We start from the raw sequence: 26559 nt of genomic DNA on the forward strand, positions 1-26559 counted from the left end.
TTGTGAGAGCTGCAGTCCAAAAGAGGGAGTTTTCCAGGCTTTTCTTTGTTAAATTAGGACTGCTTGCCAGGTCTATGGGGTTGGGAGCCGAATCTTCTCAGCCAAACTCTTGGGAAGAGGACACCAAGGCTGGGGGTTGTCTCTGGCCTCTAAGCTAATAAGAAGGCCCTTATCTTCTCCCATCTTAAGCTGAATAAACTGTCTTCAGCTAATACCCAGAGATAGGGTGCCTCCCTTGCAATAGCTCTTGGTGTCTGCTTGATTTATAGCTGATGCTGGAGCTCATTTTTTAGGGACCTTTTGCAGATGCTTATAAATACTCTCCATCTTGTTCAGGACCTGCATCTTGCAATACTGCTTGCTATTACAATATTGGGTTACTTCAAACATTATTATATTTTGAAACTAAGACACTTTGTGATATTTAAAAAAAACAGGCAAATGTTTGAAATAAAAACATCAAAGTACCATTCCTGGAAAAGAATTGGTAGAAAGGAAGGCTTCGGAGCCAGAAATTCTGTTGCTGCTCACAATCCCCAACGTCCCAAAAGGATTACAAATATAATGCATTTGGTTAGTCTTTAATATGCCACAATAGTCTTGCTGGGTTTTGCTGAAATGCACAAGAAGAGGGAATCATGCAGTACTTTCAGTACTGTTAGACTGAAACCCCCATCAGCCCTTGCCAGCATTCGGTTAGGCATTCACTCATTATCCAAGTATGATGGCCATCCAAGTGTAGTGTCTTGGTGGTGGGTACATAGGTGACTGTGGAGTCCTATTCTTGACCCGCATGTTCTCCTACAGTGAGGGCATCGGCTTCTAGGTGGAAGGTGGTCCCGGTCAGGGTTGGCTTGATGCGCCTTTCTCTTGGCACGTTTCTCCCTTTTGTCCTTTATTTGTGCCTCTTTGAATTCCACAACACTGCTGGTCACAGCTGACCTCCAGTTAGAGCACTCAAGCCCCAGGGCTTCCCAGTTCTCAGTGTCTATGCCACAGTTTTTAAGGTTGGCTTTAAGTGCATCTTTAAATCTCTTTTTCTGTCCATCAACATTCTGTTTTCCATTCTTGAGTTGGGAGTAGAGTAACTGCTCTGTGAGATGGTGATCAAGCATTTGGACAATGTGGCCATAGCCAGCAGTGAATGATGCTGGGAATTGTAGTCCAATAACATCTGGAAGCCCTCATCATTCTCATGCATATAATAGACTAACATGGCTAAAGCCCTTTGGAAATGATTTCTTCATTTGTTAGGCCCCAAAACCCTGGGTCACTTAGCATAAATGTCGATAATCAAATCTTTTTTTTTTAACAAAGTCAAATTGCATTCTGTGAATCATATTCTGCAACTAGGCATGGTGGGTGCAATCACTAGAAGCACTAAGATCTCATCCACATGGATCCCTGATTTGATCGGGTTTTATGGAGTTTAGTAAGAGGTAAAGGTTCCCCCTGACGTTAAGTCCAGTCATGACTGACTCTGGGGGTCGGTGCTCATCTCCATTTCTAAGCCAAAGAGCCGGTGTTGTCTGTAGACACCTCCAAGGTCATGTGGCCGGCATTACTGCATGGAGCGCCGTTACCTTCCAGACGGACCTATTGATCTACTCACATTTGCATGTTTTCAAACTGCTAGATTGGCAGAAGCTGGAGCTAACAGCTGGCGCTCACTCTGCTCCCGGAGTTTAGGAATGCCTAAAATAAATACACCAGACTAAATAGCTGAAGGCAACTGAATATGTTGGGTGGCACTTAACTCCCTAACGAGGTCTGTAAGCATGTATTACATATAATTGTAGCCCATGAACACAAAACTAGAGCTTGTCACCTGGGGGTCTCAGTAATCTTATAGACTGCAGTTCCCATTAGCCCTCGTCACTAGCCAGCACTGCCAATGAGAAAAGAGAGTAGGACCTACGAATTAAAAGTAGAACTATAGTGACATATGAAGAGCCCTGCCAGATCACACCCAAAGGCCAGCACTCGGTTTCTTGCAGTTGCCAACTTGATACCTCTGGGAAGCTCAAAAGCAAGACATAAGGATAAGAGCACCCTCTCCACTCCTCTGAGGCTAATATTCAGAGGTTAATGCAGGTGATACCCATTACAACCAGGAGCCATGACAGCCTTCTACTCCATCAGCATGCCTAATCTCGTTTTAAAGCTACAGTAGCTGGTGGCCCTCACATCAGCATAAGCAGATTTGTAGACTCATGCCCCTCCTTTACTTGTACAAAACTAAGGATGCTAACATATTCATCTTCTCTTCCTGTGCTCTCACAGCTGATGGTGCAGAATGAGTGTTGTTTGTTGCCATCTAATACAGGAAAACATTCTCAAATACGAACAAGGTTTTAGTGCCCTCTAGTGTCCAGAAATTGGGAAATCTCTACCTGCTTTAAATCAGGGGTCCTTAAATGTTTTAAACCAGTGGTTCCCAAGCTCGCTCGCTCTCTCTCTCTCTCTCTCTCTCTCTCTCTCTCTCTCTCTCTCTCTCTCTCTCCCCCTCCCTCCCTCTCTCTCTCTCTCTCTCTCTCTCTCTTTTTTTTTTTTACCAGGGACCACTCTGAGCAGGGACCACTTTGACCAGAGACCACTCTCCAACATTAGTACCAAAAAGGGTTATGAATCAGTTTTTGGTCAACTTTAGATTTGGTTTGGTTATTTGGGGTGCTGATTCTGAAAATTGCATTGGATAGACCACACCAGCTCTAGTTTCTGATACAGAAGATATGCCATCCAGTAGTCACAATCTGCTTGCTCACAGAAAACCATATTTAATAATCTAGAGAGGATGTGGTCTATTCCAATGCAATTTTATGAATCAGCATCCCAAATCACCCCAGGAACAGGCCTAAAAACAAAGACACCAAGGTGCCCCCATTTCTAGGTGCCACATGGAATGACTCCTCTCAGGGGGAGGGAGGGGGAGGAGAAACAGCAGTCAGGAGGCTTGTTATTGTGCCTTTTGTGGGTAGTCAGCCTCTCCCCTTGGCACTATAAGAGGGTTTCGTGAGACCAGGTACTCTCGTTGCAACGGTGTAGTAAGGTGAGGCTGCAGACCATATTTTAGTTCTTGGGGACCACTGGTGGTCTACAGACTACAGGTTGAGAACTACTGTTTTAAACAGAGGGCCAGCTCATAGTCCCTCAGACTGTTGAAGGGCCAGATTATAGTTTGAAAAAAAGCATATATCGTATTGGTAGTGCAAAAAAATAAATAAATTAGAAAGAACAATACAATATTTAAAATAAGGACCAATTTTAACCAATATAAATGTACTGGGAAGTGTGGGCCTGCTTTTGCTGAGTTATTTAGAATTGTTATTGTGTGCCTTCAAGTCATTTCAGACTTAGGGTGATCCTAAGTATAAAGTTTAGGGCAGGGGCCGAGTAAATGACCTTGGAGGGCCGCATCTGGCCTGCAGGTTTTAGATGGGGACCCCTGCTATAAAACTAGTGAATCCCATCCATGGGAAAAAGTGGGATAAAAATGAAATTAATAATAATAATAATAATAATAATAATAATAATAATAATAATAAATTACGATCTGCCAACTGCAAAAGGCCACCCTGCTGGGATCTGCACGCATTATCTGAAAATACATCACACAGTCCTAGACACTTGGGAAGTGTTCGACTTGTGATTTTGTGAAACGAAATCCAGCATGTCTATCTTGTTTGCTGTGTCATAACAAAATAATAATAATAATAATAATAATAATAATAATAATAATAATAATAATAATACTATTTGTAACCCCGGACTCTTTGAATACTGGGTCTGTCCTTCTATTAGGTAGGATGACAACCACTTCAAGTGTCAGAGGTTTGGGAGGCAGCAGACACAGCAGTGACTATTCACTAGGCATCCCTGCCCCTCACAGCCATTTATTTCTCTTGGAAGCCAGAGCTTATTGTGTCCTACAATGTATTTGACTTTCATTAAATAACTGGAGCCTCCGGTGGCCTAGGGGATAAAAGCCTTGTGACTTGAAGGTTGGGTTGCTGACCTGAAGGCTGCCAGGTTCGAATCCCACCTGGGGAGAGCGCGGATGAGCTCCGTCTATCAGCTCCAGCTCCATGCGGGGACATGAGAGAAGCCTCCCACGAGGATCGTAAAAACATCAAAAACATCCGGGCGTCCCCTGGGCAACGTCCTTGCAGACGGCCAATTCTCTCACTCCAGAAGTAACTCCGTTTGCTCCTGACATGAAAAAAAAATTAAATAACTCATAGAATCCCAGTATTGTGACCCTCCCCACCCTCACACCGGGCATTGCCAATACCGAAATAATTTAAAAATATATATAGACCCATTCATTTTCTTTACGTGGGACAGAGCAGGGTAATGCATTGTCTTAGGCCACCAATGTAGGCGTATCTAAAGCAACCTCAGTTTTCCATACCAATGACTGGATGTAATAACTAGCATAAGCTCAGAGGACAAAAAGAAAATGCAGATATACATATTAAGTTATCCCTAATTTGGTGCAGTGATTTGAGCATTGGACAATGACTCTGGAGACCAGGGTTTGCATCTTTGCTTAGTCGTAGAAACATCCTCAGTGACCTTTGGCCAGTTACACTCTTTCTGTCTCGGAAGAAGGCAAGAACATGCAGTCTCTGAACAAATCTCGCCAAGAAAATTATGTAATAAATTTGCCTTAGGTTCAACATAAGGCATGTAACAACAAACAACAGTTCCTAATACAGTAGAGTCTCACTTATCCAAGCCTCGCTTATCCAAGCCTCTGGATAATCCAAGCCATTTTTGTAGTCAATGTTTTCAATACATCGTGATATTTTGATGCTAAATTCATAAATACAGTAATTACAACATAACATTACTGCGTATGGAACTACTTTTTCTGTCAAATTTGTTGTATAACATGATGTTTTGGTGCTTAATTTGTAAAATCATAACCTGATTTAACGTTTAATAGGCTTTTCATTAATCCCTCCTTATTATCCAAGATATTTGCTTATCCAAGCTTCTGCCGGCCCGTTTAGCTTGGATAAGTGAGACTCTACTGTACTAAAATTAGCTGCCTCATCACACCAAAGCATGGATCCACTTTAAACCTGCTTTCTGCCTCCTGCAGAATTCTGGGGTTTGTAGTTTGGTGAGGCCCAGAACCTGTCTGGTTGAGCTGTTTAAAGGCCCCTCTCTAAAGTGGATTTAATGTGGATCCTAACTGTAGTGCGAAACTGAATTGAATTGCATTTTCTCATCCCGAGAGCTACAATGATTGGAATCAGAACTCAAAAAAGCTAACTTTTAAATTCTAGTCACCAGGATCTCCCTGCCAATCAAAAAGCTGCTTTTCTGAACACTTCTCTGAAGATTCTGTTTCCCTCACCTATGCAGTATCATAGTCCACATATCTAGATCGAGGATTACAAGGAATGATATCTGCACATAGCTTGCTGATATCCCAGAGCCACTCTATTATGCTATACCTGTTCAAAGGAAGAGTGAGCAGGTGCCTCATGTTAAGGAAGAGCTCAGGTTATCCATCTTGCAAACTAATGATGACTGCTGCCAGCTCTCCAGGTTCTTTAGCAAAGCTCCCACCTGGGACAAGAATTTTTAATAAGGTTGCCAGGGATCTAATGTGGGGCTTCCACTGGGTGCGCATTGGCTGTCCTCTTTCCTGGTAAGGAATACTTATTTCACATAGGCCACAACAAGTGATTTTCTCAGCTTCCTCTCCACTATATGCATCAATGACAAAACAATACAATTTGAAATGCATTTGCATCCAATCCATTTTTAAATCAGTTACCAGACATTGTAAGAAGGCAGATACATGTTCAACCTCAAACTTTCCTGTATTTTTATATATGCTAGTTGTGAACAGACGATTTTTATTTCAACTGCAATTTTAATACGTCATCCACTACTTTTTCATGCAAGCATGTGATACTGCTCCCCCAAATTTTAATCTCCCCTCTCTGTAGCACAGTGGTTCTCAACCTGTGGGTCCCCAGATATTTTGGCCTTCAACTCCCAGATATCCTAACAGCTGGTAAATTGGCAGAGATTTCTGGGAGTTGTAGGCCAAAACACCTGGGGACCCACAGGTTGAGAACCACTGCTGGAGGACATGGTCCATTTTGATCACTATTAATTTGTGCTTCGATGCATGATTCATGCAAGCCAGAATCTAGCTGTGGCTCATTAGATCAGGCCTGAATTCACAGAAGAGATATATCCCAGCTCCAGTGTGCAGTATTTTGCGCCAGAATTTGATCCCTTTAAAATCACACTCACCTGTTTCAATTCAAACTCCATTATGTGTTGAAATCTGCACATTTCTGCCACCAAAGACATATCAAAGGGAGAATTTCTACTCATTTTCACTGTATTTTAGGTCACATGTTGGTATATCTAACTACAGGGGTTTTTAAATTAAAAATTATCCATTCTACTGAAATACCAAATATTAAACATTAAACACAAGCTATTTTGGTGTAACTCTAAGGGTGTCGCACGATTCAGTTCATACAGGAGTCCGACAACATCTGGAGGGCTATATATTTCCCACTTTGGTTAGTCTTCTTGTTTTTCCTTGATGACTTTTTGAGAAAACAAGTGTGACCTCTGCTCGTCAGTTAGTCCTTCAGATAGAGGAATATACTATTATTTCCTCTCCTGTAACTGACTAGCAGCAAGTGTTTTTCCACAGCATTTCCTCTAACTTCTGAGTCTCCTCCCTAGGACTTCCTTTTATCTGTTCTGACTAATGGAGTGAGGCAACCCAAATAGCTCCCACCCAGGCACTTGCAGTGAGTACATGCCAAAAATCCCAAGGATTCTGTTTTCCCATGAATTTGCAGCCAAAAGATTTGGTTGTTTCAAAAGCCTTCATGCTCTATTAAAAATATTTTTAATGTATAATAAACTTGATCTTTGCCTTTCTCTGTAAGATGCATATAACCAGATAAAATACTAACCAAGTCATATCACAGGTTATCTATGACCTGCATTGCAAGTGTAGGAAAAATCAACAAAAAATACACTAAATTGTGCAACCTTTCAGATTTTGACCAAACTCCAAAGGCTTTGTTTATATTTGGAAACTTGGGGACTCAGAATTTAGCATTAAAATTCAACTCTTTAGATTTGTGAAATGAATGGAGTTAAAAATAAATCTGAGATTGCCCCAAGAGATTTTTTACTGTGTGAAATATTTCCCTGAGTCAGGAATAGGTAAAGGTAAAGGTTTCCCCTGACGTTAAGTCCAGTCATGCCTGACTCTGGGGGTTGGTGCTCATCTCCATTTCTAAGCCGAAGAGCCAGCATTGTCCATAGACACTTCCAAGGTCATGTGGCTGGCATGACTGCATGGAGCGCCGTTACCTTCCCGCTGGAGCGGTACCTATTGGTCTACTCACATTGGCATGTTTTCGAACTGCTAAGTTGGCAGGAGCTGGAGCTAACAGCGGCAGCTCACGCCGCTCCCGGGGTTTGAACCTGGGACCTTTCGGTCTCCAGCTCAGTGCTTTAACGCACTTCACCACCGGGGCTCCTTGAGTCAGGAATATATAACACCCAAAGTTAGCCAAACTATTTTGACATAAGGCTTTGCATCCTTGGCAATACAAAATGCACCATCAAAAGAATTGGTGACTAATTTCCTACTCCATACCCCTCCTCTACTTCCTTGTCTCTTTTCCTCTCCTTCCTGATTATTTAATTGAGTACTAAAAACTACTTTTGCAGCAATTGAAGAAAGCTGGGGATAACAGGGGAAAGTGAAGGAGGAAAAAGAAACCAAGGCTTTGTAAGAACAGCTGAAAAAGTGAACTGACAGAGGATTAATCAAGGTTCTCCCTGCTGCTATATTGAAAAAGTTGGAGATTATGGAATTTTTAATGCTAACAGCTTTCAAATATTTCAAACACTGATGGTGACTACGTTAAGCTGCTGGAAAATGTTGGGATGTGAAATAGCAGTGCAGAAAATCAGCACTGACATACACTGATAATATAAGGACATTTACTGTTCTAATTTAAGAAGAAAAATGGGAAACTGTATGTGTGGAGGGCTTTTAAATCACTTCACTTTGCTCAAATGTTTCCTAGAAAAAGTACCTATATGTCCTGTGTAAAAGAAAACTATTATAAACTGATATGGTAATGGTATCGAACACTAGTAAAAATAGCAAATATAAACAAAAACTATTCAAAAAATTGCTAGTGATGATGCCAAGAAGTGGGAACATATATACATATGTGATGGCATTGTATGTAAGTAATTTTGGGGAAAAGGTATTTCAAGAGATAGAGGATATAGTAAAGGTAAAGCTTTCCCCCTGACATTAAGTCTAGTCATGTCTGACTCTGGGGGTTGGTGCTCATCTCCATTTCTAACCTAAGAGCTGGTATTGTCCATAGACACCTTCAAGGTTATGTGGCCAGCATGACTGCATGGAGTGCCGATACCTTCCCATCAGAGCAGTACCTATTGATCTACTCACATTGGCATGTTTTTGAACTGCTATGTTAGCAGAATCTGAGGCTAACAGTGGGAGCTCATTCTGCTCCCAGGATTCAAACTGCCAACCTTTCAGTCAGCAAGTTCAGCAGCTCAGCAGTTCAACCCGCTGTGCCTCTGGAGGATATAATGAATATTAAAATAGAAGTCCTGGTACAGCTTTATTATCACTATATAATAATAAACAGCTGAAAAAAGAAGAAAAAGATGTGATTTCAAATCTATTAACAATAGAAAGATTGCTTATAACAAGGAGCTGGAAAAGGGAGACCAGTATACGAATTGAAGAGTGGTATAAGGAAGTATGGAAATTGTCAATAAATAATAAGCTGACATGTAAGTTAAAAGTGGGATATGGAAACAAAGTGATTTTGATGATGACTGGGGAAGGTTTATCGAAAGAGGATTCAAAAAGAAGGATGGAAAGTTACCTCCACAAAAGGTAATTAAATTTTGGACAGATACAATATAAAAGAAGTGACTTGGTGGGAGAGGAGCATGTGGGTGAGGGATAGAAAAGTAAAAAGTATGTATAAGTGTGAAAGCAACAGTGGATACAAAAAGTTTTATGAGATGTATTGAATATTGTATTGAGTATTGTGTGTCTGCTATATAACAAATGTGTTGAACTATTTTAAAATAAATTAAAAAATTAAAAATAAAAATAAAAAACCTGCTGCCATGAATCTGCAATCAGTACTGGAGTTTACAGAGTTTATTGTACATGGGGCAGATGAATTGCAATGACAGCAGCATAACAGTGGGACGTATCACATGGTATCAGTCTCTTCTGTTCTTCCGGAGAGAGGGAGACTATTGGAAGGGATTTATTTTACAAAAGGAGGTCATTAACAGATGGAGTAGTGGTTTAAAGCCTCGTGACTTGAAGGTTGGGTTGCTGACCTGAAGGCTGCAAGGTTCGAATCCCACCCGGGGAGAGCGTGGATGAGCTCCCTCTACCAGCTCCAGCTCCATGCGGGGACATGAGAGAAGCCTCCCACAAGGATGGTAAAAACATCAAAACATCCGAGATCCCCTGGGCAACGTCCTTGCAGACGGCCAATTCTCTCACTCCAGAAGCGACTCAAGTTGCTCCTGACGCGAAAAAAACAAAACAAAAACCCAGATTATTTGTGTTTGGAATAGAAACATTTTCCAGGCTGTCTCCCCACTGGGAGAACTGTAGAAGAGAAACAACATTATGTGATAAGTCTTAACCAAAGATACTGTTGTCTTGCTTGAATTGTCAATTGCCTGCTTATTTATTTATTTATTTATTTACATCACTTTTACCCCGCCTTTCTCCCCGAGGGGAATCAAAGCGGCTTACAATAAATAGGCAAAAATTCAATGCCTACAAACAATGTAAAAACAACAATTCATATAAAAAAATCTACAAAACAACAATTCATATAAAACAGATACCATTGCAAAATAAAATCACATTATATAAAATTTTAAGTATGTCCAAGATTAGAATCAATTCATCCAGAATCCTCAATAAATCTTTCTTCCTGTGATAAGCTCTAACAACTGAAGTACTAGGTTCAGTAGCTGACCACAGAGTTACCCTGGAGGACCTAGTAATTCCTAGAAAATTATTGTCTCAAGTTAAACATTTTTAAAAATTTCCCATGTGAGTGGGGTCCTGCATCCTTAAATCCCACCAAAAAAGAGGGTCTTTCTGTGCTGTATTTCAAAACAAACAAACAAACCAGAAGTGCCTATTTTTACTGCATGGATTTCTAGCTGCTAAAACAGGAAACCTACTCAGTACAAAAGTTATCATAATGAGGCAACCCCATCAATGAAGTATAATCGAGAGTGAAATGCTCACTTTTCTTGGTGCAGAAGGCACCAGAGGCAACTTGAGCTTGGAGGAAAGATTGATTTACATGGCCCAGGTGCAGCTTGGAGAAGTATCCAAGCAAAGTCCCAAGTTGCAGCTCCAGCGCCCTCATTAAAGAGCCGCGAATAACTCCTTCTCGAAGCTATCTATATTTAGTGTCCCTTATGGACGCTGGACACATTCCCAGCCTTTCTCAGCCCTAGTTAATCTTTCTCCTGGGAGCCAACAGTCAAATCCGCTCTTTTGTTTATTGCCCTACATTGACTTGTCATCAATCGCAGTGACATCACAGTCAGGCTCATGTACCAGCAGGGAGTGATTTTGTCACTAGTACGGCATTATGACCTCACACCAGGAAGGAGAGCCAATGGAAGATGAGAGCAGAGAAGTCTTCAAGCAATGCACATAAATTCTTGGAAGGATTACTAACAGCATTATGTAGCTCTTCTGGTATGACACAAAATACTTAAGATTGACTGAGAATACAGGAGTACTAGGAAAATTTTACTCTAGAATTTGTGCCCTTCTTGGCAGAACGGATTCTGGAAATTACAGAATCACTTCCTCCTGGGATTTCCCATTTCTCTCTTGGTGGTCCCATTTGGGTAAAAACCCAAAAAGTGTACAAAAAAGAGCAAGAGTAAGAATGAGGAGAGGGTAGATACAATAGCTGCTTTTGGACTATCCCTTATTTTTATTACTTCTTGTTCTTTGATTATTCACTTCCCACAGACGGTGCAGATGGCACTGCTGCTGTGTAATTGCATAACTGCAATGCTCTTTGTCCGCCCATGTTTTTCCCAGACTTGATTTATGGACCATTTTTTTGTGCAATAAAACATCACTGCAGTCCTGCTGTTGACAGGCAAAAGTATGGCTGAGGGATTTGAGGGCTTGTGCGCTTTCAGTTAACCACTTACAAATTCTTCCTGCTTTGTTGCTTCCTGTTCAGGATGGCTAGTGAATCAGGGATTAATGATCCCTTAATCCAAACACTTTTGTCGCTTGTGAGAAAAAGTTTTGATAATTGCTTTCCTTGTATTATTTTCCTCCTTTAAAGATTTTTATAGAAAAATACTGCTGTCGAAGGAAGACATTTCCTGACTTCTGGCCACTGCTGAAGGCAATGGGGCCAGATTCATTATCTTTGAGTTCTTCTACAGCAGATATTTCAGATGAGCAAATCACCATTTTAAAAAGGGACAGGGAAGCAAACACAAAACACGTTTTCATCCATACTTAAATCAGAAACTTCTTCTATCAAGGAATCAGTAGTTCTAATCTATTCTGTGTGTGTATGCCTTCAAGTAGTCTGTCAACTTATCAGTGATCCGATAGAGTTCACTGGGTTTTCTTTCTTAATTTATTACAGATTATAATACATACTGTGGAGAAGGATGATGTTTTTATTTAAAAGCTGCCACCAATTTGTAGAGAACTCGGGCAGGGGGGAATCTTTTTACCCCACCGTTGCCACCAATTTGTAGAGAACTCATGCAAGGGGGGGATTCCTTTTTGAAATCCCACCTCTTATACCAATTGCGGAGATGTGGAGTTCCTATTAATTAATTATATTTATATTATTGCTGCCACCAAATTACAAAGGTGTCTTATTTAAACACTGCCACCAGAGGTAAAGATGTTTATAATGCGGCCACCAGATGTCAAGGGGATCATCAATTCTTGCTACCACTATAGGAATACGTAGCCACTAGCTACTTAGAGAGGAGACTTTTATTTTTCTTTCTTCTTCTTGTTTATTCTTGATGTGTGTATGTATGACAGAGACTAAGATGTTTGAAGGAATAATGACATTTATTTAGGCACAATAACTTTTCTTCTTGTTTGAGGCACTTTCCTTAACAATTGCAATAACAGAATGAGGTGATTCAAACTTCCTAAAATGTCACTTCTTTCTCTACTGCCTAAACCTGCAGTTGCCCTGTGAATTTCAAACACAACCTATCTGTTCCTTATCTGGAAACAGGTTACCTTAAAATAAGTCACCAAGCTTATTTTAAACTGACTCAAATCCAGCCTTTGAGCCACCCTGATTCTCCAACTGAGAATTAGTCTTAACTGCAATTCCTCTGATTACAGACAACCTTAAAATAAGTCACCAAACTTATTTTATCCCTGATCCCCTAACTTAGGATCAGCCTTTCCTGAGCTTCAACAGAGCCCACACTTCCCTGTGGTTTACTCACCACAGACTGACTGACTGACTGAGTTTTCCCTCCAAATTCTGCTCTCTCTTCATCTAACCCAGTTGGCTCCGCCCCCTTCTCCATGGCAACCAACTCATGGTGCAGAGTAACTGAAATATTAACCCCCCCTTTTTTTAAACACAGTTAAACATGACTTTTAAAACACAATTAAACATGACATCTGTAAACTAAAAAATGCACACTTCTTTACACATACAATCAAAGGTATAAAGCAAAGAGAAAAATAAATGGCTTCTTTAATTCTTTGGATAAGATCATGTGTACAGGATTTTCTTGGGAAAGGAATGCACCCAGTGGTTTATCATTTCCCATACAGGTTGAAACCCTTCATGCAGAAATCCAAAATAATCCAAAGTCTGAAACTTTTTGCCACCAGCTATCCATGTCTGCCTCTGGGGATAGGATGCTAGTCACACATCCAGTGCCTGCTGTATTTCTGCTCAAAGTCAAAGTCCTGGTGGAGGAAAGAGAAGGAGGAGGAGAAGGAAGGACTCCATTTGTACAAGCCCTCTGTAAAAAGGAGATGCTTTAGATGTTTCTGAACTTGTTTTCCATCCAAACAATGGCAATATGCAGCAGGGTGGGTGCCCTGGAAACAGCAACCCCATTATCCACTAACTGTATCCAGATAACAAGAATGAAAAAGACTTACAGAGGTAGGTTTCCCTTCCCAGCTGCTTTGCTAAAAGGAAAGAAAGAGTGCAGACAGCCACAGAAGCATCTGGGTCCCTATATAAGCAGATTCCTCCCCTCATCCCCCTTCTTGTCTTTCTCCCATTGGGTTTCTGGCAGTGGGAATCGGGGACCTGGGGTGCTCAGGAGGCAGTGAATGTGCAGCTATTCCCCTCCTGCCCCCAAACCCCTCATCCGCTTATGTACAGTAGAGTCTCACTTATCCAACACTCGTTTATCCAACGTTCTGGATTATCCAACGCATTTTTGTAGTCAATGTTTTCAATGCATTGTGATATTTTGGAGCTACATTCATAAATACAGTAATTACTACATGGCATTACTGCATATTGAACTACTTTTTCTGCCAAATTTGTTGTCTAACATGATGTTTTGGTGCTTAATTTGTAAAATCATAACCTAATTTGATGCTTTATAGGCTTTTCCTTAATGCCTCCTTATTATCCAACATATTCGCTTATCCAACATTCTGCCGGCCCGTTTATGTTGGATAAGTGAGACTCTACTGTATATGCAAATACAAGTATTCCAAAATAAAAAAAAACTTGAAATGCAAAAAACATTGTTTCAAGCATTTTGGATATGGAAGACTCAGTTTGTATATAGCAAAGATGTATTTATGAATTTTCTTTAATATATGAACAAAAAGTCTGATGTAACAGCTGCTGGACCAATGTAAATCCCAGTTGAGTGACACAAGAGCTATTCCTGCTGTCTCATCCTCATTTGTACTGTCAAAACTAGCTTTTGTCCAGAATAGAAGTGTTGTTTTTGCCAAGACTGCCCAAGAGCCCTTTAAACACTTCATAAACAGTTCATGTGCTCTCATTTCCTTCCATTTTTCCATCTGCACATTATCAGTTTTCAACTAGCACAATCCTGTCCTCCCCATAGTACATTTTATGTTGAACTGCACACTAAAAGAATCCACGTGGCTCATAATTCATGTGACAGAAAGGGCTCTTTACAAGGCTGTGGCTTTCATTGTTTTTATAACATTTCATTGTATTGGTGATTGTGTTTTATGTCATTTTCATTTTGTGTTTTTAACTGAATGGTTTTTAAATGCCTTTATGCTTTTGCAGTAATAATTTTTTTAACTGCATTATGTTTTTAATTGCTTCTAAGTTGCTTTTGATTCTGTACTGGAAGAGTGGAATAAATAACAAGCAAACAAACAACAGTGTTAGCTCCTTTCTTCGATCATTAGAAAACACAAGCTCCATCAACAGGTCCTTCCAATAAATGTTCATTGCTGGGAAGTACATGTTTTATGGTCAAGGTATATAAAATTGAATATATCTGATCAATTCTGCTAGACTTAAGCTAAGGCTGATGTATGTAATGGCTGAATTTTCTTCTGGAATGTTAAATATTATTCCTTTTAATATTAAGACTCAATTAGCCTTTCTAAAAAGAATCAACCAGCAGTGGAAATGGCAAATGGTGCTGCTTTTTCCCCCCTCAAAGGATGGAAAAGCAGAGCTTCCACCATCCTATCTTAGTAGTGGACACAGACCTTTAGTAGCATAATATCTACTCAGAAAGAAATCTATAGGATTGAACAGACAGGTACACATAACTTGATAAATTCTGTGGACCAATGTTTTACCCAAGGGATTGTCTACAGACTAATCAGACCTGGAAATGTGATAAAATTATAGACAACGAATGAAAGTGGCCAAAGATCATTTTGTTTCTTTTGATTTGGGGAGAAGAAATAGGATATTTTGTACCTGGGACCTAAATACCTAATGACACCCAATCTCATCTGATCTTGGACACTAAACAGGGTTCAGCCCTGCTTAGGACCTGGATCGGGCACTGCCAAACAATACTAGATGTTATAGTCTATGTTTCAGATGAAAGAATTGGCAGAATTGCCTCTGAGTATTCCTTGCTTAAGGAAACACTATGAAATTTATTTATTTATTTATTTATTTACAGTATTTATATTCCGCCCTTCTCACCCCGAAGGGGACTCAGGGCGGATTACAATGAACACATATATGGCAAACATTCAATGCCAACAGACAAACAACATATATAGACAGACACAGAGGCATTTAACCTTTTTTTCCAGCTTCACAATCCCGGCCACAGGGGGAGCTGTTGCTTCACTGTCTACTGGTGGCTGTACTTCCTCATTCCTTTCCTCATGTTTTGCTGGCAGTTTTTATGATGTTGTAAATTAGTTAAATTAGCCTCCCGCATAAAGCGTACCTAAATTTCCCTACTTGACAGCTGCAACTGTCTTTCGGGGCTACATAGGTCAACAGCAAGCCGAGCTATTTAATGGTCAGGGGCTTAACCCAACCCAGGCTTTGAACTCATGACCTCTCGGTCAGTAGTGATTTATTGCAGCTGGTTACTAGCCAGCTGCGCCACAACCCGAATTCATCAAGAATTCATCATATGTTGACAAGAGACCTGAAGGTACATAAATACAGATACAAGTACACTGCCGTATTCATATGCAAAACTACTGCAAGCTTCCAGGAACAGATCTCTCCCTTTAAAAAACTCTCATCATAGGGACTTCAGGAAGGTTCCAATGGGCCACAAAAACAGATTGGCTGAGGGAAGGAACTGTATGCAGTCCATGTAACACAATCACCCCACTGCTGTAAATAAAATGAGTTGGGTTGAAACCTACGTACTTAAGAGGTTACACAAATCTTTCAAAGGTTTATTCTCTGATGATGACTCCTAACGGGTATCCCTTTCTGACTGACTGTGTCCTGCTTAGCACAGCATATGAGCCAAGCAGGTAGGTAGGTAGGAAGAAATTTGCCTCACATCTCCCCTCCATCAGTCAAAGATTGACATAAGTATGCATGCTTGTTTAGAAGTAATACCCAGGATGTTCAAGGGGGCTTACTCTCTAGCAAACCTGTTTATGATTGCAGTCTTTGATCAGAATCCTGTTGGAAGACTATGCCAATCTAGAAATAAGTATTTTCTCTCTTTCTCAGCTGCTGTGTAAGTGCAGCTAATCCTTCCAGAATAACATGTCAGCAGTAGCTGCTCAATGGGTGAGCTCAAGGCCACGGCCTCACTGTGAAATCTCATATTTTAAAATACAACTATGGGAACTTCCCAGAAGTACTATTGGTTTTTTTTTCTGTGTTAGGTGCGACTTGAGAAACTGCAAATCACTTCTGGTGTGAGACAATTGGCTGTCTTCAAGGACGTTGCCCAGGGAACGCCCGGATGTTTGATGTTTTACCATCCTTGTGGTAGGCTTCTCTCATGTCCCTGCATGGAACTGGAGCTGACAGAGGGAGCTCATCCACGCTCTCCCCGGGTGGGATTCGAACCTGGCAACCTTCAGGTCAGCAACCTAACCTTCAAGTCGGCAGTCCTGCTGGCACAAGGGTTTAACTCATTGCACCACCGGAGGCTCCTAGTATCATTGTTGAGATATGGCATCGAACCTAGCATATGGAGTGTATTAGTATTAAAACATTATGAGCAGCACCATGCCAAAGCCTTTCCTTGCCCATCATTGTAGAGGTTCCAGTGACCATTCAAGTCAAATGGGGACTCTGGTTTTAGTAGCAGCAAAGGGAGATGTTTCAAACATCCTTTATGAGGTCCTGTTCTCTAGCTTTTCTGAATTTAATCTCCCATGTGCCTCAGCATCTATACCCAGTGGTATAAGATGATGGATGTCTGTTTTTTGTGCAGAAGATGCAGATGGAAAGGGAGATCTGCATCTTTATTACTTGTGGAGAAGAGAGATTGCACTGCCCACGTGGCAGCATAAGAGGAAAAGTGGTCCAAAAACCCCACTGCATTCTTTTACACAGTTTATAAAATCTCCAAAGATACCTGTCCTGCAGATAGAAGGGATACCATGGAACACTGATCAATTTCATCTTGTATTTGCTGCTAACTAGGAAATTTGCAATGAATGAAAGGCTAGGTAATGCAACTGGTTCGATGCTGGTAGGACAATGCAAAAGTGCCCAGTTAAGATCATTTGATGTGGATTAACAATCAAATTCATAGTTTTCTCTTGTGAATTTTTTTAAAAACTCAAACAGATAACCACACTGGTGAGTGGAACATGCTAAAATGAAGTTAGCCTATCTCTTCTTTTTCTTTTCTTTTTTTGCATCTAGCCATTGGCGGGACTAGCTAAAGCAAAAGAAAACTCCCTGGATCAGTCCCAGGTATGACAACTCCCTCGGTGAGATAATTTCGGAAAGACTTAGGCTTTGGCTCCCCTCCCCTGGATGGGGAAGAGCCAGGCTCTCTGCCCCACATACCAATCTCTCAGCACTATTTACAGGCTGCAAAGTCTGGAATTCTTAAACTACTCTGGCCTGACCCAACTGCTGGGCCCAGGTCCCTTTTATAATGCAATGCCACAGAGCCTCAGATTCAAGAAAACTGAATGGAAGACCAACAGGCTGACGGGACCCAGAATTCACCTTAAAGTGCAATCCCATTTTTGCTTGGGATTATTAATAACTAAAGGCCATTGCCTGCATTTTTCTCTTTCAGTAGACAAGATGTTTTGGCCATTTTCCTTCAGAGTTAATCATATTCTAAAATGAAAGACAGAAAGGCTATAACCTACCCCATAGTTGCACCATATAATTTGGAAATCCCACCTCCAATCACGGGTGCATATTCACTCAGGAATAAGTGAATAGGGGCTTTATCACTTTTATTAGGTCTCCTGTGCTAATTTGCCAGCCGCCTTGGCAAATGATGGGGCAGCAGGGCAATCCCAGTGGCCCATGCCCCATCTGGCCAGCCGGCAGCAAAGCTTCCCTATCACACGTGGGAAGCATTGCTGCATGGCTTGTCCCCATGGTAGCCCCGTTGTTCCAAATGGAACACAGGGAGGCTCCCATGTTGTTAGTGAGGTGTCTAACCCAATAGGGAACGGAGCTCCACAGGAAGTATGGCTACATTGTGTGATGGGCGGCATGATGCTCTGTCACTCAATTAGGGTAGCAGCATCCTAGGACAGTAAAAATTAGTCATGTGATGAGGTTGAAAGTAAAATCATGGGGGTCTAGTGGTACATTTTTAAAGGGTGAAATATTTTTGTGACATGTGTAAATATGATGTTTGGCACAAAAAGAATACATAAGCAACGAATGACCAAGGTCACTTCAAGTACATGTCCTCAATAGGTTTTTTTTTTCAATTCCTGTAAAATTTGTTCAGGTGACCAAGCAACAGAGAACTGGGTCAAGATGAGGAAAGTTACTAATAAGGAAGATAAGGCAATGTAGAAGAAGTTGCAGCAGTGTGCTTTTGCCTGAATCTACAGTAGGAGACCCTGGTGGTGCAGCGTTTTAAAGCGCTGGGCTGCTGGACTTGCGGACTATACGTTCACAGGTTCAAATCCAGGGAGCAGAGTGACCACTCGCTGTCAGCTCCATCTTCTGTCAACCTAGCAGTTCGAAAACATGCAAATGTGAGCAGATTAATAGGTACTGCTCCAACGGGAAGGTAACAGCGCTCCATGTAGTCATGCCGGCCACATGACCTTGGATGTGTCTACAGACAACTCTGGCTCTTCAGCTTAGGAATGGAGATGAGCACCAACCCCCAGAGTCGGACACAAGGTCAAACCCTTACCTTTACTATTACAATGGGAGGAGCAGAGAGAAAATGGGATATTTTTAAAGCAGATGAATAAATGGGACAACTGAGGATTAATCAGGACCGCTACTGCCAATTCAGGATCATATGAATGGCTTTTGTTTTCATTATCTTGTTTGTGTTCATTCACAAGTGAACAACACATCTGCTGTGTGTTTCCTGTATGCATAAAATGTCACACGAGATGTCCTCAGATATTTTGGCTAATAGCTCTTCCTGAGCAAGTGACAAACCTTCTATATTAATAGACAGAATTGTTAGCAATGGTCTTGATAAAGACCTTTGGCGTTCATCCATTTGTGGAGAGATAAAACACATTTAAAATGTTAGAAAAAAATGTTTAAAAAACAATGCAATGCTTTTGGGTTGGAAAGATTAGCCGTGACTGTGACTGTGGAGTTGAACAAACAACTCTGCATATGTATGCTTGCCCACAATGCCCTGCCTCATGTACGGAGAAAGGATTGTTTAAAGCTACGGACAATGCGGTCGCTGTTGCCCACTTTTGGTCTAAAACTATTTAGCTGTTTGTGATTTCCCTTATTTTATCACTTTTGGACTTGTTTGTTATGCAATGCTTTTGACACGAAATAAATAAAATATGTCTGCTTTCAACATTTACTCTTATTGGTCACTATTTTATTTTGCCAAGATGTCCAGCAAATTATTATTATTATTATTAACTTCATTTCTATCCCGCTCTTCTCACCCCATAGTGGACTCAGAGCGGCATACAACATACATTTAGGCAAAAATTAATGCTTCATTATACAAAGCAAATAAAAACATAAAATAGAAACAATAAATATATAAATTCAATTTAAAACCATTAACATATTAAAACATAAAATAGCATCTAGATACACCCTACTAGCCTACTAGCCTGCCAGCCTTCCAGCCTACCTGCCTGCCTACCTGCTGCCCCCTCCCCCCCAATCATGATCTTAAGGCTGTCTTGGATGGTACCACCAATAGAGACCACCATTTTATGCTGAATTCTCCAGTATTCACTAGTAGAGATTCCCAGCCCCCCCCCCCCCCCCCAACGTTACAAAACAACTTGGAAGCAGGCAAGATCCAGTACATTTTTGGGTGATTGCCACATTTAGTCAGAGTAGCTGCTTTCATCTTGAATGGCAGCTACTGCTACAAATTCTTATAAAAGTTAAAGAAAACAAAAATCACTATATGAGAGGAACATTTAACCAAATAAGTTTAAAACTTATTTCTCTGAATGAATCCTGAAAGGAACGTGGCCTTTAATAATGCAGACAAAGGGAGTCTTTCAAAAACACTGTGTTGCGCTCGTGTTACGTTTGAGATGGGCATGCAACTAGGCTGGCTTCACCTAATTGCTTGGGGCCCCTGTAGCAGATGAAAGAAAAACTCAGAAAGGTTTATTTTTAGTTTAACAGGAGAGCAACAGGAGAGCTGCAAAAGCTGTCTTTCAAATCTAGCTAAGTAAAGACTAACCACAAATCCTCTCATTCTTGATGAGAAATTATAGTCCAACAGATGGCAAGACCTAATCAGAAAATGGTCAACAAAAATGTTATTTTTCAGCAAAGGATTTGTCCAGTGGAGAGTAAACTTTTGAAACCATGTCTTATATGCAGGAACAAACAAGCAAAAACTCGCATCCCTATTCAAATCTCAGTTCAACTATGAACTCACCTGGCAAGCCGCACTACTTTCTTGACTTCAACCACCTCCTACTTGCAATTATGGGATAAGTATAAACCTGTCTCACAGGGCTGATGAAAGGGTATCAGAAACTGTCACTTATGTTTAGTTGTCTATGTTAATAGAGAAAGACAAATGCCTAGGACTGATGGTCTGCATTGAACCCCAAATAACTGCGATTTTCCATTGTTATTCTGTGCCCATTTCCCTTATTTGAGGAAGCAGCAAAGTATTTCCCTCCCCAAATGGGTAATGCCCTTCAAGCCTCTGGAAGTGCTATTTGCCATGTGTTCATATGTTTTTAGGTTGCATTTACATATATCTGAATTTTCTATTGGTTGGCAAAGTTCAGTCTTTTGGAGAGGTGGCTGTCAAAGGGAAGCGATGCTGCCTTTAAGACCAGCAACGTGTCTATCAGGATGCTTGCTGACACCCTTCTACTGAACATGCATATTTGTAAATAAACAAATAGCACCCAAAATTTCAAATCTTTTAAAAAGGGTTTTCTGCACATGCTCCAAAGCCCCCTTATCATCCACTTCCATTCCTGCCTGAGCCCTGGGGATTCTGTGGCTGAAAGGAAGCCCTGGGTAGCGTGGCAGCTCTCAAAGCAGGGTGCCTCTGCCTGTCCCCTCCACTCCCACTGGCAAATCTGCTGTAAACACTTCTCTCCCTGTCACTTCTGGCAACAAAGAGAATATCTCCCGCTGTCAGAAACACAGCAAGGGCAGAAGTTTTCTCATTTTGACTTCAAAGGAGTTGTTTCAAGTATTGAGGAGTTCCAGACATGCTGAGAGAGAACTCACAGTTGGTTCAGGAAAGTGAGAGAAAGAGATAATTCATTTCAAGGTACGTTCACAATGGTTGTCTCAAATGGCTCATCAAATACCATAGCATTGAACTACAGATGTTTGGGTTGAGATCCATCAGCCATTTGTTTCTTCCCGCAGTCAAGGCATCCTTACGCTAAAGGAAAACATAGCAGCTGATCTATTGCTTTAGCATAGAAAAACTGACTATTTAGCTTGATAAGGAAAAAGTTAAGCAGGGATGTGGTAGCCATATTTAATTATTTGAAGTAGTGTCATTTCAAACACAATGCAAGCTTGTTTCTGCTTCTCTAGAGCAGGCATCCGCAATCTTTGGCCCTTCAGGTGTTTTGGACTTCCACAATTCCTAACAGCCAGTAAGATGGCTGAGATTTCTGGGAGTTGGAAGTCCAAAACACCTGGACGGCCGAAGTGTGCCCATGCTTGTTCTAGAGCAGTGGTTCTCAACCTGCTGTTTTGGCCTACTACTCTCAGAAATCCCAGCCAGTTTACCAGCTGCTAGGATTTCTGGGAGTTGAAAGCAAAAAACATCTGGGGACGCACAGGTTGGGAACCACAACTCTAGAGGCAGGGTGGAAAGCAAAGAGGGAGAAAGTGGAGAGAACCGGCCTCCTTCATTCCCTCCCATCTTTCCCCGTCTTCTGGGTTGACCTCCCATCCCACATGGTTTTCCATCCTTTCCCCACTCTCGTTGGCTTCCTCAATGAGTCAGGTTACACCAGACTCCTCCAAAGCCATTTTGGGCTTTGTTTCTGCACACGGTCAGAACAGAATGCCCCTCCCCCAAAAGTTTCCCTGAAACATGTGATGGGTTCTGTGGGACTTGTTTTGCCAACGTACAGAAATGAGAAGACACTGTCTTCTCTGAATCTAATAATTTCCTAGGATACAGACCAATGGATTCAAATTGCAGGAAAAGAGATTCCACCTAAATATTCGGAAGACCTTCCTGATGGTTAGAGCTGATTCACAGGAATATGCTGCCTTGGAGCATGGTGGAATCTTCTCTGGAGGTTTTTCAGCAGAGGCGAGATTGTCTGATTCTCTGTTCCGGCATAGCAGAGGGTTGGACTGGGTGGCCTTTGTGGTCTCTTCCAACTCTATTATTGTATTCTATTTTTAAAAGCCAGACAATGTATCAAAATGTAAGAGTCTCTACAAAGGTCAAAAGTATTACAAAGTTTAGATTCTAGAGATAATGATATCTTGGAAGAAGTTCTTTGCATTCAAAGAATCTCTGTGTGTATTATTATGGAAAGAACATATGGACCTAAATCCATTTCTTAGTTAACTAGGGTGGAGGCATCACTGAATCAGTGATTCATTAAATCAGTTGGAATCAAGTTATGGATGATTTATCATTCCTGAATTTTTTGATACTTTGTAGACTTCTAAATGTCATAGAATATATCTCAAAAGACCTTATCACACCACAACCATATTCTGTCATAACAGTGGTTTGTCGCACTTTTTTTCAGCTTTACTGCATGAAGTTTAAGTTTTCCCAGCATTGCTGTTCTATATAGTAATAGGGAACATGTTTTAAATGCTGAAAATACTGTTTTAATGACCTCTTTCCTGCTATGATATAGTAGCAAGTTTGAGGGTGGATGCCTTCTTCATTATAAAATAATTGATTAGATGAGGAACAGGAATCTCTGGCTGTCCTGATGTTTTGGACTACAACTCCCACAATTCTTTACCATTGGCCAGGCTAATAGTAGTAGTAGGCTAAAACATCAGGAAAGCTAACACATGCTGCCGATAGATTAGTGCTATCATTTAGTACAGAATAGTTTTTTATGATTCCCAGGTATCTAACACAAACACAGTTCAAGCGTGCATAGTAGGAGTACTGCAACTGCTTTGAATGGCAGTGTTACCAAGTTCAGTTCCCAGGTCAGGAAGAGTAAAAAAGATCCCTGCCTGAAACTAAGTATGTGTGACTTATCCAAAGTCACCCAGTGGGTTTCATAGCTGAGTGGGATCTGAATTCTTGTCTCCCACTGCCCCATATTGATTCTGTTGGCTCTGCAACCACTTCAAGAACATTACACTGGCATTATTGATCTAAAAAGGGTGGGGAGTATATGGCTCTCCAGATGTCCTTAGACTATAATTTACCTAGTCTGTCAAAATTGTCTTTGAAGGCTAGAGCTCATGGAAGTTGCAGTCCAACCAGAGCTAAGAGGACTAGTGATCTGCTTTGGATTAAGCAGTAAAATGATTTAAACAAACTAGCACTGTAGCAAAGGTTGGCTTGATATTTTAGGAAAAGTTAGATACCTGTAGTTTACTTAATACCTTAAGAGAGGATTTGCAAAACCACACGGCCACCATAAAATACCAAGGGAAGAATTTCCACCTATCCCTTACCTGAGCCCAACATCAGGATAAAATCCAGAATGCGATTAGGTAGCTGCCAGTCACTTGAAGATGCAGTGTCAGGAAAGGTCAAAGGGCATCACATGACAAAAACAGTGACACAAGGAGACTCCAAAGCCACAGGAAAAGGCCAAATGCCAGCAGAAGTGGGAAAATCATCTGCAGATCTCTTGTTATTGTCGAAGCTGCTCAGAAGCCACAAACTGACCCGTGCATGAACCAAAGGCCACATGGAAACCCACCCTGGAAGATGCTGACAGTGGTCACAAGCAGCCACGTGGGAAAATGCTGATCCCACTGGGGAGTGTCCCAGTTTGCTTGCTGAAGCCACCACAACATGACATAATGGGGTCGCTCCGTCTCGCTCTGTCTCTCATCAAAGGCAGAGGAAAGAGGCACCCCATGCAAAAGTGACGGTGCGGACTTGAAAGGCAGCAGTGGCGTGTGGCCGCCAGCGCTTTGTCAATTCCTTGGCACAGAGAGGAAGAGGGTGAGTGAAGCAGGCATGAGGCAGCCCACCACAGGCAAATGCATAAAGCCCGGTGAGAGATGCAAGGGGGGGGGACCAAGGTGCCCCCCTGCCCAACTTAGCTGTGCTCCCTTTGGCTGCGAACAGCTGACGCTGCCGACTACAAACACGGTACTGGGAATGTCTGTCCTTGCTGAGCCAACAAGTTCTGGGAGTTGGCCCTTATGGGGAAGGAGGAAAAGAAGGACAGCTTGCACAGCTGGGATGTGGTGTTGGCTTTCACCCTCCGGGAGAGAGGAAAGGGAGTTGTGTTGGGCCTTTCTAAAAAGCAGCAGCAGTGCAGCGGGTTTCCACATGGCATGGAAAGAGGCTCACACAAACACCAGAGCTTGTAGTAAAAGAGAGGACAGTTTTTGCCAGCACAGAAGGAGGGTTGTTATTTTTAATTTTACAATATAACAATTATCCAGCCTCACATGTGCAGGATTAACAGTCTGGTGAAACAGACTCTGATCAGAAAAGAAAGTCTGCTTTCATAAAATGAACAGTCAGCATACAGAATATGTTGCCATATCCATTTATGACAGTGTGGCTATGTGGAAAGAGACAACAGAGAGGACACGACTCTGTGAACTTTAACAGCAGATGGATGTCTGACCTCTACCTGCAGAAACACTGTTTTCTACACATATACAAATGGATCAGAATCCCTTTTGTCCGTCCCCCCACCCCATTTAGATGTTTACTCATTTTACAAGGATTTGATAAATACCCTTGCTGAAACAGTTTAATAGCCATGGCAATAGCCCATAGAGAATTTCTAGACCACAAACCAGGCACATGTTTTATGTATATGCAGTAAGAACCCTGGATCCTTTGGGAATATGATCCAAGATCCCAGTGATACCTGAAACAGCAGATAATAGGAAATTCTGTATTTTGACTATACGTTGGCCAGAAGCATACCATAGGGTCGCATTCAGAGGTCCACAGCTTCCCTTATCTGTGTTACCAAAAATATTGTTTCACATTTCTAGGAAGTAATATTTTTGGCAGAATGGATAAGGAAAACTGTGGACATTGTGTCTGAAGATAAGGGGTTCATTCTGTTTGTGTCTTCAAATTGCCTGTTGACTAATAGTAATCCCATGAGGTTTTCCTAGGCAATGAATAATCAGAGATGGTTTTCAATTGCTCTATTCTAATACAGAGTCTACAACTCATGGTATTCCTCGGTCATCTCCCATTCATTTAGTAGCTAGGGCCCCTTCTACACTGCCATATAATCCAGATTGTCAAATCAGATAATCTACATTATTTGCTTTGAACTGGATTATATGAGTCTACACTGCCACATAATCCAGTTCAAAGCAGATAATCTGGATTTTATATGGCAATGTAGAAGGGGCCGAGGTTAAGCCCTAATTATTTTCAGATGCAACCCGACTGTATCTGGTGTTTTCAGGAGGAATCAAAGGAATCATGTCCTTCTTTCTAGTTCCCCAGTGACATAGGGCCCTTCTACATAGTCATATAATTTATTTTTATTTTTTATTTTATTTCCAATATTTCTACCCTGCCCTTCTCCCCGAGGGGACTCAGGGCGGCTTACACAACTGGTAGGATCACTACCAGTACATCATAATACAATAAAATAAGAATAAAACAGTTAAAATAATTAAATAACATAATAAAATACAATATATAAAAATTTAAAACAATGCAACACCAAATATATATACCAATCATCCATCAGACCTTGTGCAAAAGCCTTAATCCGATCCATGTCAATGCTAACTGAGTTCATTCATTAAACGCTTGCGCGCATAGCCAGGTCTTCAGCTTCTTCCTGAACCCCAAAAGGGATGGAGCCTGCCGGATGTCACTGGGGAGGGAGTTCCACAGCCGAGGAGCCGCCACCGAGAAGGCCCTGTCTCTCGTCCCCACCAGCCGTGCTTGTGAGGCCGGTGGGATCGAGAGCAGGGCCTCCCCGGATGATCTTAAGGTTCTCGTGGGCTCATAGGAGGAGATGCGTTCGGACAGGTAAATTGGGCCAGAACCGTTTAGGGCTTTGTAGGTCAAAACCAGCACTTTGAATTGGGCTCGGTAGCATATTGGCAGCCAGTGGAGCTGGCTTAGCAGGGGGGTAGTACGCTCCCTGTAAGCCGCCCCAGTTATTAATCTGGCTGCCGCCCGTTGTACTAGCTGGAGCTTCCGGGCCGTCTTCAAAGGCAGCCCCACGTAGAGCGCGTTGCAGTAATCCAAACGAGCTGTAACCAGAGCGTGGAC

The 26559-nt window shown here is 41.5% G+C and overlaps 1 protein-coding gene across 1 annotated transcript in view; it reads right to left on the reverse strand.

The window, feature by feature from the left end:
- The window catches only part of znf385a (zinc finger protein 385A), a 259354-nt gene extending 235378 nt beyond the window's left edge, over nucleotides 1–23976 (reverse strand). Inside the window, exon 1 of the mRNA XM_008103601.3 lies at nucleotides 23793–23976. Within this exon, the coding sequence (XP_008101808.1) occupies nucleotides 23793–23805 (13 nt within the window). The 5' untranslated portion in view covers nucleotides 23806–23976. The remainder of the gene's footprint in view (nucleotides 1–23792) is intronic.
- Nucleotides 23977–26559: the final 2583 nt, after the last annotated feature.

Source organism: Anolis carolinensis, chromosome 2 (genome assembly GCF_035594765.1).
Source record: "Anolis carolinensis isolate JA03-04 chromosome 2, rAnoCar3.1.pri, whole genome shotgun sequence".
In the NCBI taxonomy this organism is placed as follows: domain Eukaryota; kingdom Metazoa; phylum Chordata; class Lepidosauria; order Squamata; family Dactyloidae; genus Anolis; species Anolis carolinensis.